At 36.7% G+C, this 18,071-nt stretch overlaps 1 protein-coding gene across 1 annotated transcript; it reads left to right on the top strand.

Annotated features, from left to right (window-relative positions):
* The first annotated feature begins 10,016 nt into the window (after positions 1-10,016).
* Positions 10,017-18,021, top strand: LOC107554544 (poly(ADP-ribose) glycohydrolase-like). The gene is made up of 16 exons (XM_016237085.1): positions 10,017-10,269; positions 10,893-11,354; positions 11,464-11,550; positions 11,636-11,740; positions 11,831-11,902; positions 11,986-12,072; positions 12,164-12,324; positions 12,428-12,540; positions 13,077-13,149; positions 13,225-13,300; positions 13,376-13,523; positions 16,106-16,184; positions 16,300-16,408; positions 16,495-16,585; positions 16,698-16,826; positions 17,575-18,021. Exons 1-16 carry the CDS (start codon positions 10,093-10,095, stop codon positions 17,691-17,693), a joined length of 2,088 nt encoding a protein of 695 aa, XP_016092571.1. The 5' UTR covers positions 10,017-10,092; the 3' UTR covers positions 17,694-18,021.
* The last annotated feature ends 50 nt before the right edge of the window (positions 18,022-18,071 follow it).

An 18,071-nucleotide genomic window follows, 5' to 3' on the forward strand; every position in this document is an offset into this window, starting at 1 on the left:
CGGTGAATCGTTCAAACCAGGAATGTGAATTAAACAGTCAGTTTTGGTGACTGAGAGCTGCTTCAGATCCAGCAGTAGTTTAGCTGTGAAACAGATGTATGGCAATCTGGCAGCAGTCAGCGGCGCTGCGTTTGGCAGAGACGGTGTCATGTTAAGGTTTGAATTCAGCTTCTGGGCACGAGGTGACAGACAGGCGGTGTTCATCAGCTTGATCTTTCATCTGCTTTCCTGGCTTTCTCTCGCCCCTGCATTTGTATGTTTGTGATTTGTTCTGATGCTCTTTTGCCTCTGCGATGTTATCGCGGAAAGAGGCAGCACTCACGTCGTCCATTTTGTTAGTTTATCAAGCATTCGCTTTCACGCAGTGACATAATTGTTATTCCTCTCTCATTCCTGTCCTGTTAAGATCTCACAGGGCACTGCGAGAAAAACGGGAAGAGAACTGCCCTTAAAACATTGAGTCAATAAAACAGGCACTTTACTACATCGTGAGGGGATCGGGTCTTGCGATGTTTGTGCAGCAGAGGGGTGAGAATTACACGAAATGTCTACAGATATCAAACTCTCTTAATATTTTCACCACGCCTCACCAACACCTCTGTGAATAGAGGCCTACATGGTTTTAAAATGCAAAGGTTGGTAGAGAAATCAGTGTGGAGGCGTAAAGAGCTCCTGTTTGGTTTCTACTCACCCCTCTTTGAGAATGGTACGCGCCACGCCAATGGCAAGAACATATCATGGGAATTATCCAGTAGAGAGAATGAAGGGAGGGTGGGGGAGAGCGAGAACGCCGGGGCTAGACTGGAGCTGCTGAGGAAAGAACAATAGATCTGCAGTCTTGATGAGCATGACTGAACGTTAGTCTGGAGGTTTGGGGCCAAACGAAGAGCTGTAGGGAAACAGTACAGAATATTCTTTGTCAGAGGTAGAAAGGACAAAGACTGTCAGCTGAGCAGGTAACAAAGAGACAGACACCAATACTGTGAAAAACACATTATTTCTAATCATTCGTTATGCTAGAATGCTTAAAATAAGTTGTTGTTTTTTTGCATGCCATAGAAGACCAGTTTTGGTTCCCTAAAAACCTTTCAATTAACAGTTCTTAAAAGAACTATTATAGTGTGAAAAACATGTTATATAATCTAAAGAATCTTTTTTTCCCCCACTATAAAGAACCCTTTGTTCAGTGGAAGGATTCCATGGATGTTAATGCCTAAAGAATTTATTTCATCTATAAATTACAATTCTGTCATTTAGCATCAATTGTTCAGTGTGATCATGCTCGAAAAAGCACTGCAGAAATAGTCCATACAACTTGCACACTATATAATTTCTTTTATTTGTACGACGAACGGACTGTCAAATCTCAATTTCCATCTCATTACAGCCAACACTCTTAAAATAAAGGTTGCAAAAGGGAAAGAATCATTTTGGGTTCCCAAAAGAACCTTTCAAGGAACAATGTTTTAAAGAACAATTTTTTCCAAAGATGCGGTGACATTTAATGTTGTTCGGCGAATTTTCACTTGCAAAATCCAGTAATTTTAACAGGAAATCACGCGATCTGGAATTTCGCAGGTGGTCATGCAGAAAGCAGCTTGGTTTGGAAGTGACTTCCTCTTGATACATTGATACAACACTTTAATGTCAATATACAATGGACCTTTTTTTTGCCTGCAAATTTTTGCTCATGTGAACCTTTAGTGTTAAGAACATTTTCGTAATCTTTCCACTCTTAAAAATAAAGGTTCTTTATTGGCTCTTATGGGTTCCTCGAAGGTACGAAGGTTTAAAATTCATGGAAACTTTCCATTGCACAAAAGGTTCTTTATACTGGGGAAAAAAACATCTTTAGTTTATAAAAAAATCTTTTACATGAAGAAAAAATGGTGGGGGTGGGGGTGAGAGTGAAATTAGACAAACTTTGGGGGGCGCATGTCCTAAAAGGTTGAAAACCCCTGGAGTAGACTACAATGCCGGCTGTTCTGACTCACAGACTGTAAGTACGTTTTTTATATTTAAAGAATTTGCCACTGACGATTGAAACCCGAGTTTTGAGCAGTGTAGAGTAGCGCTTGTTGTTCATCATTTCTCCGATCACAAATGCAGACATGGTTTTATGTTTACGCGGCGCGATGCAACGCAACACCTAAAAAGACCGTATAAGTCATTATAATCCATAATTATGTCCCCACTGGATGCAACAAATGCCTCGTTTAAAATGGTTTTTAATGTTTTTGTCTCGTCGCTCTGGCTGGACACAGCATCAACAGTATGGTGAGGGGCGTAACATTTCCGTCACACTCTTGAGGTATTCGGCCAATCACAACACACTGGATAGCTGGCCAATCACAGCACACCTCGCTTTTCAGACCGATGAGCTTTGTAAAAATCGATGCATTTCAGAAAGACGGGGAATAAAGGAGAAACAATAATGTACAGTATGTGGAAAATAATGTGTTTTTTGAACCTTAAACCGCATAAACACATTTCATTACACCAAATACACAAAATAATGTTCTTTTTAGAAACATCATATGACCCCTTTAATTGTCCAGGTTTCCATACCATTTTCGATGTTCAAAGCTCAGAAACCTGCGCAAAACCCCGAGTCTTTATTAGTTTGTGTGTGCGTCAATCTGAAGGGCCTGCATCACTGCATGCGGCCAGTGCAGTGAGAGAGGGGGGGTAAATCAGACTTATGCTCAGCAGCTCCCTGTTGCCCTGGAAACAGGTGCTGAGATTCTTTTGCCTTTTTTCATCTTTCTCCTAGCTATCGATGTCAATGCCACCTCCCACAGGCTCCCATCCCCCACGACCTGCTGCATCCCCCTCCCTCTCCCCATCTACTGCAGTCATTTAACAATGTCGCAGGCTAGAACAACCAACCAACCAACCCCCCCTCGATCCGCGCACCACATCGCCCACTGTTTGAGGGTCAAACAGCACTCGGCTATTGATCCTCATGAGCGCTGTCAAACTGACCCCGGCTAATAATCTCAGTGCACGGCAGATTGCGAGCTAGAATGCCGCTCTGCCAGCTCTGTCCGTCTTTGTGCTCCCATTGGGTGAGCAAAAAGGACAGACAAAGAGTAATCTGACTGCTGAAAAAGACGTCCCCCTCCCGTTCACGCAGCGCGGCTGACAAATCCACAACCTGGTACGACCATACGCAGCGTTTGGGATGCAGCTGTGTTTAAAGCGAGATAATTAATGTCTAGGCTCTATGTGACGCGCGCGCATCCAGGTCCAGTTCAATTCCGTTTTCTGGCCTTTTTAAGTCAACATTGTTGTGCGCTGCATTCCATTGCAGTGACTTCAGTGACTTCTGCCTGGCATGAAGAGGAACATTCCTGGGAAGTGGCTGACCGACAATAACAGTCGGCAGCAAAAAGGGGGCAGGAGCGGTTTGAAAGAGCTGTTCATTCCAGCCTTGTTCTCCGAAACACCAGCAACAAGAAGCTTTACCTCGCCTGCTGCATTTGCATCATCTGGAACAGCCCTGCTTAGCTGCTCACCGAGTCTGTTCAGGGCGCATAAAAGAATCCGAAATGCATATCATAAACTGCAACTAACCGTACAATCGGGCATAATTAAGACAAAAAGGCTCATCAACTTTTAAAAAGGAGGAGAAAGCAAGAACTGATCAAATGTCTACACTGAATGCAATGCAACTCTGGCTTCGGAGAACAGCGTCTGCCAAATGCATAACGTGTCATTATAAATGTGTTTTAGCATTAATTGTGTCATATAGGAAATATGGTTAATAGGAAAATAACATAAGAATTGTCTTTTGCTGTTGTTTGTGCAGTCAGTTTTCTTACTCAACCTATCATGTTCATTTGGAGTATTTTTCTAATAAAGATTTTTTTAAGTATTTTAATAATTTTATAATTGTAAATACATGTTAAAAAGTTTGGGGCTGGTAGGACGTCTTAATTTTTTGGAAAAAAATAAAAGTCTTATGCTCACCAAGGCTGCATAGATTGAATAAAAACACAGTTAAAGAGTAATATTGTGAATGTGAAATATTAAATTGACTTCATCAGGAAGCACTCACGTCTGTGCTGGAACACTTCACATATACACATTTATAATCTTTTATTATTGTTTTTTAAATGTGTTTTCACATTTAATTTGAAACCGTTACTGCTAACCTTTCAAAAACAAATCATAGTTTTCCACCTCACCGCATTATTTCATATGTATATATATAATTTTATTATCATTTTAAACATATATACAGCATGCACACATGCACTAAATGTTTTTTCTTTTTTAAATACTGATTTTATGCTGTGTATATATATATAACTCTTAAAATAAAATTATATATATATATATATATAAATAATACATTTATACGGAACGATATTCCGGACAATTTTCATACATTTATATAACATATTATGTAATATTTTGTATTTTATTGTATTTTAAAATGGAATTTATTTTTGTGATGGCAAAACTGAATTTTCATTAAGAAACATTTCCTATTAAAAACTGATCCCTTCAGTAAGATTTGTTATATGCATATATGTATGTATATATATATATATATATATATATATATATGTGTGTGTGTGTGTGTGTGTGTGTGGATAGATAGATATATAAACATTGTCTATATTTTTTATATTGTATTTACTATATTGTAGGTTTTTCTTTTTATAATATATTTATTTCTTTTATATATTGTCCTTTTTTTCTATTTTTATGATAAAAACAGACCGAAACAAGAAAATGGACGTTCTTTGAAAGACTCTACACCTGTTGTCGAACCTCCTCGCACACTATTTGTTGTTACGAGGCGAGTCATCAAACTAGTTGTCATATTAGAAATGTAGAGTCACCTAAGGCGCCGTGTGTTGTATAAAGCTGCTGGATCATATGCAGTTCCATAACTCAGACAGACATTAACAGCCACATCAGAGGCAGAGGCAGCGATTGAAGAGGACATTCTGTCTGTCTCAATCATCCTAGAGCCCTCCTAATTGGATGAAAACAGAGAAAGCTTGAAGAAAGTGTGTCATCCAAGATATATGAGCTCTCAAAAAGAGGTATCTGTGATTTATGCTTGCATATTGATTATATTTTAGGTTTGCCATTGTTAAGGATATATAATGACTGTAATATTATAAACCTGATTCAACACTGAATCAATGTATTCAGTATTTTGCTGTTGAGTTTGGGCTTGTAGGGCCAGTGGAGGTAGCAGAGATAATGAGATTGCAGCTCAGGACAGCAGGCCAATCATGTGATGGGTCAGACAGCAGAGGGTGCAGGAGAAGAAAAAAACCCTCAGGAAAGGACCAACCATCTGAATCAAACAGGGAGAGCTTTTCACATTTAAAGAGAGCTGTTGTTCCTCTTGCCTGAGGTGAATCTCCGTCCATGGCGTCCCGCTGAGGGTTTCAGGCACCAGTGAGCACAGGTTTGTTATGCAGACCTAACTGAGACACAATGGCCAGTGGTTAGTAACTGCAGTTTTAAGAACAACACTAAAGAAAAATACAGTTTCAGGAAAAAAGGTACAAAAGTTGTCACTGGGGTGGTACCCATTCAAAAGGTACTTATATGTACCATTTAGGAACTAATATGTACACTTAAGGTACCAATATGCACCTTTAAGATTCTAATATGCATCATTTAGGAGTTAATAAGGCACAACAGTGTACCCTTTCGAAGGGTACCGTCCCAGTTACAGCCTTTGTACCTTTTTTCCTGACAGCGTAGCTAGAAATAGCTCGGTTTTAATATTTTTTATTTCAAATTAAGGTACATTTCAACGTGACATTCACATAAAGCGAAATTAATTTCAGCGTGAATAAAACAAGTTTATAAAAGTAATGAATGGTTATAATAATTGGAGTGTGGCGCCATCTTTTGGTTAACGTGACGAATGCCACCAGAACAAGGCACCGACCATTGATTGGCAGGTTTGACAAATCTGGGAGTATAAAAAAAGTGAGTAGATATCATTTCATATCACCTTTTTTTCCCTCCCAGTTCTGCTTCACTTCAGTTATGGTAGCTACTTTTAAAAACAATGTTTTTTAAAGACTACACACAATTCACAGAATCAAAAGTGAAAGAGCGCCATACACTACAGTATAAATTAAAGCACTACATAGTGTATAGTAATTTTAATTGAAAGGAAATGCATGGCCTATTTCAGCATCCTTTTTTTCAATATACGAGTTTGATTTACACGACACACTTTTTTATTTGTATTTTCTTTCTTTCTCCTACTTCAATTGAATTTTGTTTAATTACCCTAAAATTTGACCATGGCAATCATAGTTTTCAGTGTTGGGGGGTAATCTATTACAAGTAACGCAAGTTACGTAATAAGATTACTTTTTTCAAGTAACTAGTAAAGTAAAGCATTACTTTTTAATTGGTAACACTTTACTTGAAGGGGTGTGCATAAGACTATGGAGTAACGCATTACTTTTAAAAGTAACTTTCCCCAACACTGATAGTTTTTGCCAAAACAAAAATCACTTTCAGTATCATTTTAGCCAATAAGCAAAATATGTTTATGAATGTCTGCTAAATTATTTAAAGCAAAGGTAATTTCGCACTGCTCAAAGTTCGTCTCTTGAAACGCAATCTCATATTTGATCAACGTATCGCCTGAAACAGTAGCAAAGTCTTGTGCTCCAGCTGTTCGCAGGAGAATATTTGTGTTCTAACTTTGAAGCGAACTTTCAACGTTATTGCAACCTTCGAACCCCGTTAAAACATACAGTATGTAAACTTTCACAAATAAAAATGAAGCCTTTTGTCTTTTTTGTTTTATATTCTAATCTATATGATTTGTGTTCTTTATTCTCCTGAGACTCGGCCATAAGAGGTAATGTCCTGACATTATATTTTTATACATATCTTTGAGATATTATAAGTCAGTTTTATTTCTCAAAGTTGGCCTACTGTAAAGAGTAACCTACATTCAGAGATTTTTAGTTTGGAGGTTTAACCATGACAGCTCCCTTCCTTGGTCTTTAAACATGATTGTCATGAATGAATGAATTCAACATTCTTATGGGGATTTGATCATATTTTGTAATGAAAAAGTAAAGTAAAATAGTGTATGAAATCATTTTCTAATATCTTGCATACCATAGTTGAGAATCTTTGTACAAAGTTTGGTTCACGTGGAAGTTTGCTAGAGCAGTCAAAGAACCGAAAGCTCCATTAAATGCAGACACTGTAAAAAAAAAAAAATCAAAACAATTTCTAAACATCTTTTACCAAAATGATCCTCATATTCGTTTTACAGAGGACAAGTTACAAAAAAGTAGCCTGAAACCTAAAAATTGACTGGTATATTGAATATAAATTTGAATGAAAAAATGTTTTAATATTGTTTTTATTTTATAGTCCTGGTATAGCTCACCAGAGGAAATAACTCTATTGGGGATGTTCAGGTACTCTAACAATGACAATTAATTTGACACAAGCTCAGGTGTGTTTATCATAATGTTATGTCTTTTCTGCAATAATGGCACACAATTCCACCAACAAGGACAAATGGACATTTGATGCACTTTAATTATTACGGTTGGGTTAGTGAATCACTCTATATCAGAGAACAGGTAAACGTTAAAGTGAAAATACGTATTGATGACAGATTTGTGTAATTGCTCTTCAGCACTTAAAATAATCTCCATTCGCTGATCCCAAAGATGGCCAAACTAGCTCTTGATTTACCTGATCTCATTAAACAGGTATGTTACAGGTTCCTGCATTGTGTTAATTAATTAATTTGTTAAGTTTTGTTAAGTCTGGTCTACTGTATAATATTGGCTATGATTTTGGCCATGCTGTCTTTTGTTGCAGGGAAAAATCATCAGTCTTTGAGAAGTTTCTTTAAAAATGTTTGATGTGCAACCTAAATCTCATTATGTAACATTCTTTTCACACTAATATTTTATGAAAATGACCTCCTCCATCTAAATAATAAGCACAAATTCCATCATTTCTGTGGCAAAACATTGGTGACAGTTTTTTCAATAGCATTTAAATTTGAAGTGTGAATATATCTGTCAGAATTAATGCAAATGTTAGGTAAACACTGTAAATCATGTCAATGTTATATTTACATTCATGCACTGGGCAGATGCTTTTATCCAAAGTGACTTACATTGCATGCACATTTTATTTTCCCTGGGATTGACTTAGAGTCTGTCTTGGCTTTTACACAAGATCTCCTCAGGTTCATCTTGTACAATCTGACAAGCAACAATCATGCAAGACAAAAACTAAATTAACAATCACACAGTGTGCACCATTTGTCAGGCCAAAATAATGTCCCACTGGATGGAAGAAAAGAAATATACTTAGGCTGAATTAATTGCATTGCTTTGCTTATATACATTGTTTTTTTAATGCACTAGCCTTATATGCTAGTTCATTTTCCCCTATAGAGTTTTAGACATAGATTCTTCATAGAAATAGATCTTCAGCAACAATGTTTAAAGGGGTCATATGATGCTTTTTTAAAGGGGTCATATGATGCGATTTCAAGTTTTCCTTTCTCTTTGGCGTGTTACAAGCTGATTGTGCATAGATATTGAGATGTTAAGTGCAGTGCTATATTAGCTTAATTAAAACAAATATTAAATTTAATGGCCAAATTCCCAGAAAAGAAGTACGCTACCTGAAGGGAGATCCACCAGTTTGGTTCAGGATTTCTGAAGTAAGGAATTTCTGAAATTACTTCTGGAACTGATGCTACTAAAAAAATAGTCTGTTCAGTACTGCTTTGCAAATACACAGTATTAATATAGTTTTTTGTTTTAGATCAACATTCAGTCCAAAGATGAACTAAAACCACAGTGGTAACATTAATATGAAGCATTATTTGATCATTTCTTCTCTCAACAGATAAACTGTACAAATGGCTGAAGAAGTTCTGTGGACATCACTTGCCAATAGACCTGTACAAATACATCAGAGAGAAGATTGGGCATTAGCTTATTGTAAATCTGTCTGGGTACTACAATCTCATTTCAGAGAAAAGTAGTCAAAAACAGTTCAACAGTATTAAACATGTGAAGCATAACTCTGAAGAATAAGAATAATTAAGTAACTAATACAAAACTGCTGTTTAAATTGTATTTCTTTTTGGACCACAGAGGTGTCATAGAAATATATTTACGTAATCAAAATGCTTTACAGCTTTTCAAGATTCATACGATATGTATATATTCTGAATCTGATCAGTATAATGATAATCATGATAAAGGACACGTATGGCTTCTTCAAAACAAAATAAACTTTATTGTTAAATTTGTAGTTTTCTTGCTTTAAGTTTTAAACAGACACCCTTTCCTGTACCTTTCCATTCTCATCCATGGTATAGACTTTCCAAGGTCTAGCAATTTAGCACTTTAAGTTTCAATGTTTTGTTTCTGTACCTCATAAATGCCACTTTGCTTGGGCATATATATATATACACACCACCACGAGACATGGCCACTGTCTGTATATGAAAACAGAGATTTAAACATTCAGAATGCATCATTTAAGTGCGTATCACAAGTGTTTACTAGTATTAGTGGTTTGTTCAAATCACAAACCTTAAAGGGATAGTTCACCCAAAAATGAAAATTCTGTCATCATTTACTCACCCTCGTGTTGTTACAAACCTGTATGAGTTGCTTTCTTATGTTGAACACAAAAGAAGATATTTTGAAGATTGCTGGTTATCAAACAGTTGGTGGTTGCCATTGACTTCCATAGTAGGAAAAAAAATTACTATGGAAGTCAATGGCAACCACCAACTGTAACAATCTTCAAAATATCTTCTTTTGTGTTCAACATAAGAAAGCAACTCGTACAGGTTTGGAATGACATGAAGGTGAGTAAATGATGACATAATTTTCATTTTTGGGTGAACTATCCCTTTAATGATGAGAAATACTGTCAGCAACTATGATTTAGCAAACACCGTCCACAACTAAAGCATATTGGAGTGTGGCGCCATCTAGTGTTTAAAGAGACGAACGACAACAGTCATGTGACGAAAGGTGAGCGATTAATAAAGCGGTTTTGACCAGGAAACACTATGACAGAATTGATTAAATGTCAGCTTTAGCAATAAATGCTTGTGGTGTTTCCGTATCCCGTCATCGCTCATATGCTGCAGTTCTCAGGAACTGCCACAGCTCAAGGTTTCATTCTCGCGCGTTTACTTTCGTTCTAGTCACACAAGCGACCGCAAGCTTTCACAGACACTGGACGCCAACTGCACGCGAACAAGTGAGTAGATGTCATTTACAAGTTCCTGCACGTTCTGTTTTACACACCAATTGTAAAACCTCGCGAAAGTTGCATGTGGTCCGTATAAAAAACATCGCGTTTGATTGTAACGTTACACATAGTTCGTAAAATCGAAAGCGAAAGAGCACCAAACACTACAGGACAAATATTAAACCACTACATATTGTATATAATTATTAAATCAAAATAAAATAGAGGAGAGAGACCATTTTAACATTTTCCGCTTCCGACAATGTACATGTAACTCTGAGTACACAGACTTTTGTTTACTACGTACTAATGTTTTGACCACCTACTACCCTTATAAATACGCGTTTCCTGTCTTTTTCGTACTCTAGTGAGTTCTTGGGTACCCAGAAAGTTGGAATAAGAAAGTGTTCACACTGTAAACACGCCCTTCAGGCAGTAAGTTAGTGTGTTTAGGCACCAGGCAAACCACGCAGTTGCCCTAAAGGGGGCCCTAAACACGCCCTTTCCTTCAGGTAGATCCAAAACGGGTCAAACATAGAAAAATGAAGATCCGCACATATCAAGATATAGGCCAAAAAGCTGATTTGTCTTGTTTTGTATATTCTGATGCTTTTGCTTTATTTTGGCCTTAGATGTCACAGCAAGACAGCACTCAAGTGAAGGGATGCTTAAATCAGACAAATAACAGTGGAAACACTGGTGATCAGTCATCAAGAGGAGAACCCAAAAACCAGCACTCATCCACTGATTCTGCAGGCAAAGGGGCCACAAGCCAGCCCACATCTACTGAGAATGAAAGGGAAGAAAAAACGTGCCTGTCTAATGAGAGCGCAGAGAAAATGGCCAAAAAAGCCAAATCTGATGAGTTCCAAAACCCCAAGCCAACCCATAGTGCATCTGGAGAAAGCAGCTCAAACCGGCCCTCTCAAGGTGCACCCATGGACACTTCAGATCCATTCTCAGATGCTTCGGGAACAAGACCACAGCTTGGGATACAGCTGGGTCCCACATATCCCATTGAGAACCTCAAAACAATGCAAAACTTCTCCACAGAGTTTGACAAGAAACCGATTGGACACATAATAATGATAGATGTAAGAATCGAATTTCATTCTCAGTTCTTGTATTATATAATCTTACTTTATAAAGTGGGCTATGAATATGAATTTGATCATAATTCATGTTACTGGCTTGTCTGAGCAGATGACATGTTTCCAAAGAGGCGTGATTGTCCCTTTTCAAAGAACTCATGTTTGGGATTCCAAAAATGTGAAGTTACCACATCTGTATGTAAGTATGAGCATCCAGAATGCCATTGGAACAAATCTCTCTCTCTAAAGATCATTATATTCAGTATAATTATTATTCCCCATAGCCTCTGTCCCACAACAAGTCCCATGCACCACCCTCTCGCTGGGAAGCCACCTGTCATGCTCTGCGCAAGCTCACCAAAGGCAGTAACTCTATTGGGGATGCTGAGGTACTGTAACACTAATCAATGACAAATACTTTTACACTAGCTAAAGTGTGTTTATCATGTGACCTGTTATCCGTTTTTGTCTATTTGTAGACCGCAATAATGTCTTACAATTCCACCAACAAGGGAAAATGGACATTTGATGCGCTTTATCTTTATGGTCAGGTTAGTGAATCATTCTCTGTATCAGAGGACAGGTAAATGTTAATTTGAAAATACACAGACTAATTTTTGTAATTGCTCTACAGCGCTTACACACAGTTGACAATAATCTCCATTTGCTGATCCCAAAGATGGCCAAACTAGCTCTTGAGTTACCTGATCTCATTAAACAGGTACTGTATGGGTTCATATTGTACAATCTGACAAGCAACAACCATACAATAAAAATGATATACTTACAATGTCTGTACTCTCTGATTCCAGCCCATCCCTCTCCTGCGACAGCAACAAAACCAGGCCATAACAATGTCTCAGCAGCAGATTTCCAGTTTGTTAGCAAATGCCTTCTTCTGCACCTTCCCTCACAGGAACGACACTAAACCTGGTTCAGAATACTCCAACTTCCCCACCATCAACTTCAGCAGGTGATGCTCTGATCACATTACACTGAATGTTTCATTCTGATCTGAAAATACTGGTGTCATATCTGTTTGTTTTATAATATACATATATATTTTTTTGCCATAGCCTATTTGCTAATGAGAAAGACCCAGCAAAATTATCCCAGAAAGCAGAGAAACTGAGGGCCATATTCCATTACTTCAACACAGTGACAAATGAAAATCATGATCAAGATCCAGGTATTTTTGAAGGAAGTCTCTGATGCTCACCCAAGACTGCACTTATTTGATAAAAAATACAGTAAAAGCAGTCATTTTGTTGAATATTATTATAATTTAAAATAACTTTTTACTGATGTAATATATTTTAAAATGTAATTTATTCCTGTGATGCAAGGCTTAATTTTCAGCATCATTACTCCAGCCTTCAGTGTCACATGATCCTTCAGAAACCATTATAATATGCTGATTTGATGCTCAAGAAACATTTTCTTATAGTTATCAGTATTGATAAGAGATGAAATATGTTCGTAGAAACTGGGATACTTTTTTTTTTTATACCAGGTTTATATGATTAATATACATTTCAAAAGAACAGCATTTATTTGAAATAGAAATCTATTGTAACATCATGAATGTCTTCACTGTCACATCCTTGCAACTTTTGAACGGGAGTTTATATGTCAGTGATGCATGCAAATATTTCAAAGGATGAGCAAGGAATTTATTTTCATTTCAGTGTAAGAAAATGTAATTTCGTTGAACTTCTTTAACAGCATCAAAACCAGATGGACTGGTTAGTTTTGAAAGGATTAGCATTCCACCCTCACAGCTCCCTGACTGGAATAAGTAAGTTGCACTAGTAATACAGTAAATAGACTAAAGCGTGTTGACATGCCTCGTACTGATCGTGTTGGACTTTAGACAGAAGATGCCCCTGAGGAACCTTCACATCTCTTCAGAAGGATCCATTGAGAAAGAGGGTACAGGCATGCTGCAGGTCAGTTTCATCTAAACATCAGTTTTGTACCTGTTCTTCAGATAAGTTTCATCTACATCATGTTGTTCTGGACAGGTGGACTTTGCCAGCAAATATATTGGTGGAGGAGTGCTGAAGTCAGGACTGGTTCAGGAGGAGATCCTCTTCCTCATGAGTCCAGAGCTCATCGTGGCCAAACTCTTCACGGAGAAACTGGCTGATAACGAGTGCCTCAAGATCACAGGTACTGCTGGGACATTTAGCACAAAGTTATCTTAAGGCTGTAATACACTGCACAAGATTTAAAACACTATCATCATCATATACTTGCCGACTTTTCTTAAAATCATACAATGAACAACTGAAGATCACACACGCCAGGGCCCATATTCAAGAAAATTCGTAGTGCAAAGAGTGTCACGTACTTTCCTATATATATATATATATATATATATATATATATATATACAATTGACCAAATACTTATTTTCCACCATAATTTGCAAATAAATTCTTTAAAAATCCTACAATGTGATTTTCTGGATTTATTTTTCTCATTTTGTCTCTCATAGTTGAGGTATACCTATGATGAAAATTACAGGCCTCTCATCTTTTTAAGTGGGAGAACTTGCACAATTGGTGGCTGACTAAATACTTTTTTTCCCCACTGTATATATATACATACATACATATATGGGTAGATTACTTTCAAAGTGTAGTCCGTTACCGATTCCAAATTACATGACAAAAATTGTAGTTAGTAGTGTAATCCACTACATTACTCATTTTAGGTAATGTAATCGGACTACTTTTAAAATTTTTTGACCTAACTCCTATTTAAGTCAATGTGATAAACTCGTAAATGTATCACATTGATTTAAATAGGATAATCTTGTACCATCTTGATATAAAAAATAAAAAGAAAATATATTCCATTTATTGTTATTAAGAACATGAAGTGCATTAAACATTACATCAAGGTTTCCAAAACTAGGGTTTGTAAAGGAACTGCAAAGGTTTGTGAATTTAATGAAAAGCTAATAATTAATTAAATAAAAATAAAAAAATAAAATAAAATCAATCAAAATAAAATACATACTAAAAAAATTTAAATTATATTGGTGCCGATAGCCTCGTGGGTGGCACGTCGACATGTAGCGTCTCGGGGGTACTTCAAGTAAATATAATAGGTGAAACGGGTTCAGATCGGATGAGATGTTAAACCGAGGTCCTGACTCTGTGGTCATTAAAAATCCCAGGATGTCCTTAGAAAAAGAGTATGGGTGTAACCCTGGCATCCTGGCCAAATTCGCCCATTGGACTCTGACCATCATGGCCTCCTAACAATCCCCATATCTGCTGATTGGCTTCATCACTCTGTCTCCTCTCCACCAATAAGCTGGTGTGTGGTGGGCGTTCTGGCGCACTCTGGCTGCCGTCGCATCATCCAGGTGGATGCTGCACACGGGTGGTGGTTGAGGAGATTCCCCCTTTCTATGTAAAGCGCTTTGAGTGCCCAGAAAAGCGCTATATAAATGTAAGGAATTATTATTATTATTAGATGGCAAAACAAGTTTGACAAAAGCCTTCCAAAGACATAGTAATGCTTAAATAACCTGTGATAATCCAAATAAAAATGTATATTGAAATACTTCTTAAACCTGAAATTATTTTTGTGAATCCAGTGGTCAAATGTTGTGTAGCCACCTGACTAATGACTGATCTCTGTGTGAATGTCCACAAAACTACTAGACTTTCTGACTGTATATAAGTGGTAGGCTATTTTAGAAGGGAACATTTAAAAGATGAAAAAGTGGAATTTCAATCAATAAAATATTACTATTGTGTGAATAATATGTAATCAATAAAAAAGTAACTGTAGTTTGCTTACAAGCATTTTAAAATGTAATTTAATCTAATTACAAGTAATACATTTTTGGAATCTGATTATGTAATCCAGATTACATGTAATCCGTTACTACCCAGCTCACTCTCTCTCTATATGTGTGTGTGTGTGTGTGTGTGTGTGTGTGAGAAAGAGAGTAGGGTAAAATAGGAAGAAATATACCCTATTTAAAACACCTTTTTTTTTTTTTTTGGACAACCAATCATAGTCTTCAATCGAATTTGTCTTACCTAGCAACGGGGTCAGCCCTGTCTCCTCACTAGGCAGAACATTTTTGTCTTTTCCTTGTTCAGAGTTGCTCTCAGATTGGTCCTGAATCACTTTTTTTAAAGATTTATTTTTGGTGTTTTGCCTTTATTATGATACGACAGTGGAGAGCAGACAGGAAACGAAGTGGGAGAGAGAGGGGGGGGGTGAGATTGGGAAAGATCCTCGAGCCGGGATTCGAACTTGGGACGCCCGTAACAATGGTGTTGTATGTCAGCGCACTGCCCACTAGGCTATCGGCGCCAGTGGTCCTGAATCACCCTTAAGCTAAGATTGCTAGTTAGAAAGTTTTAAGCTAAATTAGGAGCTCTCTGAGAGGATTCTTAGAAGCTTTAAGAATACAGGCTCAGACCTTTAAGTCATTCTGATCATAACAAACTCACGCAGAAACATGTGCCTTGTTGCTAGGACACGTGTGACAAATGAAAACAATACGTTTTCTAAAATCGGTTGAAAATATGAAACATGTTTGATATCTTCTAACTGGATGGAATCAAAGTCTGCAGCTAAAAAAAATCCCATATAGTAACTCCTTTGCTGACATACCACTGAAAAGTGAAAGTAAGATGAGAATTAAAAAAAAAACATTTTTGGGGGGTGAGCTACTGCTGGTCCCCATCTTAGACTAAGTCTTATTTATAATGTGTCATCAGGTCCTCAGATGTACAGCATTACTTCTGGCTATAGCAAAACCTTTTCTTGGGTGGGTCCATACAATGATTGCACAAAGCGGTAAGCAACGATGACAAATGCACAAAATTCAGAAAAGTGAATTTTTCAAAATATCATTGGTTTTACAGAAAAAAAAGAGTAAATTAATGTAACATTGTGTCAAATTCACTTATAGTGATACGTGGAAGAGGCGTTATCGGCAGATTGTTGCCATTGATGCTCTTGACTTCAAGAACCCAAAGGAGCAGTACACCCAAGAGAACATAAAACGAGAACTCAACAAGGTACTAGTTTTAACACATTAAAATATATGTAAGAATTTTGCCATTCCTAACTGTAAAGGTTATTCAGGCTTGTGTGGCTCTCAAAGGCATTTGTAGGATTCCACGGAAAACCAGAAACAGCTATCGCAACAGGCAACTGGGGCTGCGGTGCCTTCAATGGGGATCCTAAACTCAAAGGTAATAAAGAAACACACACACACACACACGTTTGATCTGGAGAAATTATAAACACTATACATTGATTACAATAGAGTAAATGCACAGAACAGAATGTGTTTGTGCTCAAAAGCTCTCATCCAGTTGATGGCTGCCGCGGTGGCTGAACGAGACATGGCTTACTTCACCTTTCGCAATGAACATCTTGCATACGAAATACAAAGAATGCATGAGATACTGACCAAAAACGATGTGACCGTAGGTAAGTACATACACTGAAATCAAAACATACAGGAATGAGGAGGCATAAGTGCTAAAATTATTAATAGACTACAATAGTAGCTCTTAGGTTGATGATATACACTACACTACTGTTCAAAAGTTTGGGGTCAGTACATTTTTTTTAATTATTAAAAAATAAATACTTTTATTCAGCAAGGACTCGTTCAATTGGCAACATCAATATATAAATGCTGTTCTTTTGAACTTTCTATTCATAAATGAATCCTGAAAAATTGTATCATGGTTTGCACAAAAATATGAAGCAGCACAACTGTTTTCAACACTGATAATAATAGGAATTAGAATGATTTCTGAAGGATCATGTGACACTGAAGACTGGAAAATTCAGCTTTGCATCACAGGAAAAAATTACATTTTAAAATATATTACATATAGATTTTTTAAATTGTAATACTTCACAGTATTACTGTTTTTATTGTATTTTTTATTAAATAAATGTATCCTTAGTAAACTCAAGAGACTTCTTTCAAAAACATTAAAAAAATATTAGAGACCCCAAACTGTATTGTTTATGTAGAAACTACAGTTCAGCATTATTTTTAAGTGTTTTTAAATGGTATTTTTATAATATATTTTTAATAGCCAAATTCAAGAACCAAGGGTGTTCAGTGTTGTTTTACAAACATACAATAATACAGTACTAAATGTAAGCTAGTTGTTTTTCAGCTTCTGGTTTAGAGTAACCTGATCATTTCTACTCTCAACAGATAAACTGTACAAGTTGCTGAAAGAATTTGGTGGACACTACACTCGTGAACATCACTCGGCAACAGACTTGTACAGATTCATCAGAGAGAAGATCAAACATAAGAATAGCTTACTGTAAATCTGTCTGGCTTCAGCAGTATTAAATATGTAAAGCTGCTTTGAATGTATCAGATTTCTGAAAGATCAGAATAATGTAACAATATAAAAAAACCTACTGTATGTTATGTATTTGGACCACAGGTGTCATATTAATTTAATTGTTTACCTTAATTAAAATGTGTTATAGTCAATCACGATTCATATTAATTAAGGAAAAATTCAGATTGATTAAAGATCATCTGATAAAGTGCACAAGACATGTATGTCTTTATTAATGCAAAATAAACTGTTCATGTTAAAGTTGTAGTTTTCTTGCATAATTTGTAAGTACAACAAGCAGACAGATTGAAATTGAAATGAAGTAGTATAACAGTAGTCTGAAATAAACATAAGCCAT

This window comes from Sinocyclocheilus grahami, unplaced genomic scaffold (genome assembly GCF_001515645.1).
Source record: "Sinocyclocheilus grahami isolate Dianchi unplaced genomic scaffold, SAMN03320097.WGS_v1.1 scaffold505.1, whole genome shotgun sequence".
NCBI lineage: Eukaryota > Metazoa > Chordata > Actinopteri > Cypriniformes > Cyprinidae > Sinocyclocheilus > Sinocyclocheilus grahami.

Bases quoted from the DNA above. Each gene is read 5' to 3' on its own strand.
- LOC107554544 (XM_016237085.1), top strand. From the start codon at position 10,093: ATGTCAGCTTTAGCAATAAATGCTTGTGGTGTTTCCGTATCCCGTCAT. The intron at 12,073-12,163 runs GTACTGTATGGG...CTCTGATTCCAG, and splicing joins TACCTGATCTCATTAAACAG to CCCATCCCTCTCCTGCGACA. The intron at 16,827-17,574 runs GTAAGTACATAC...TACTCTCAACAG, and splicing joins CAAAAACGATGTGACCGTAG to ATAAACTGTACAAGTTGCTG.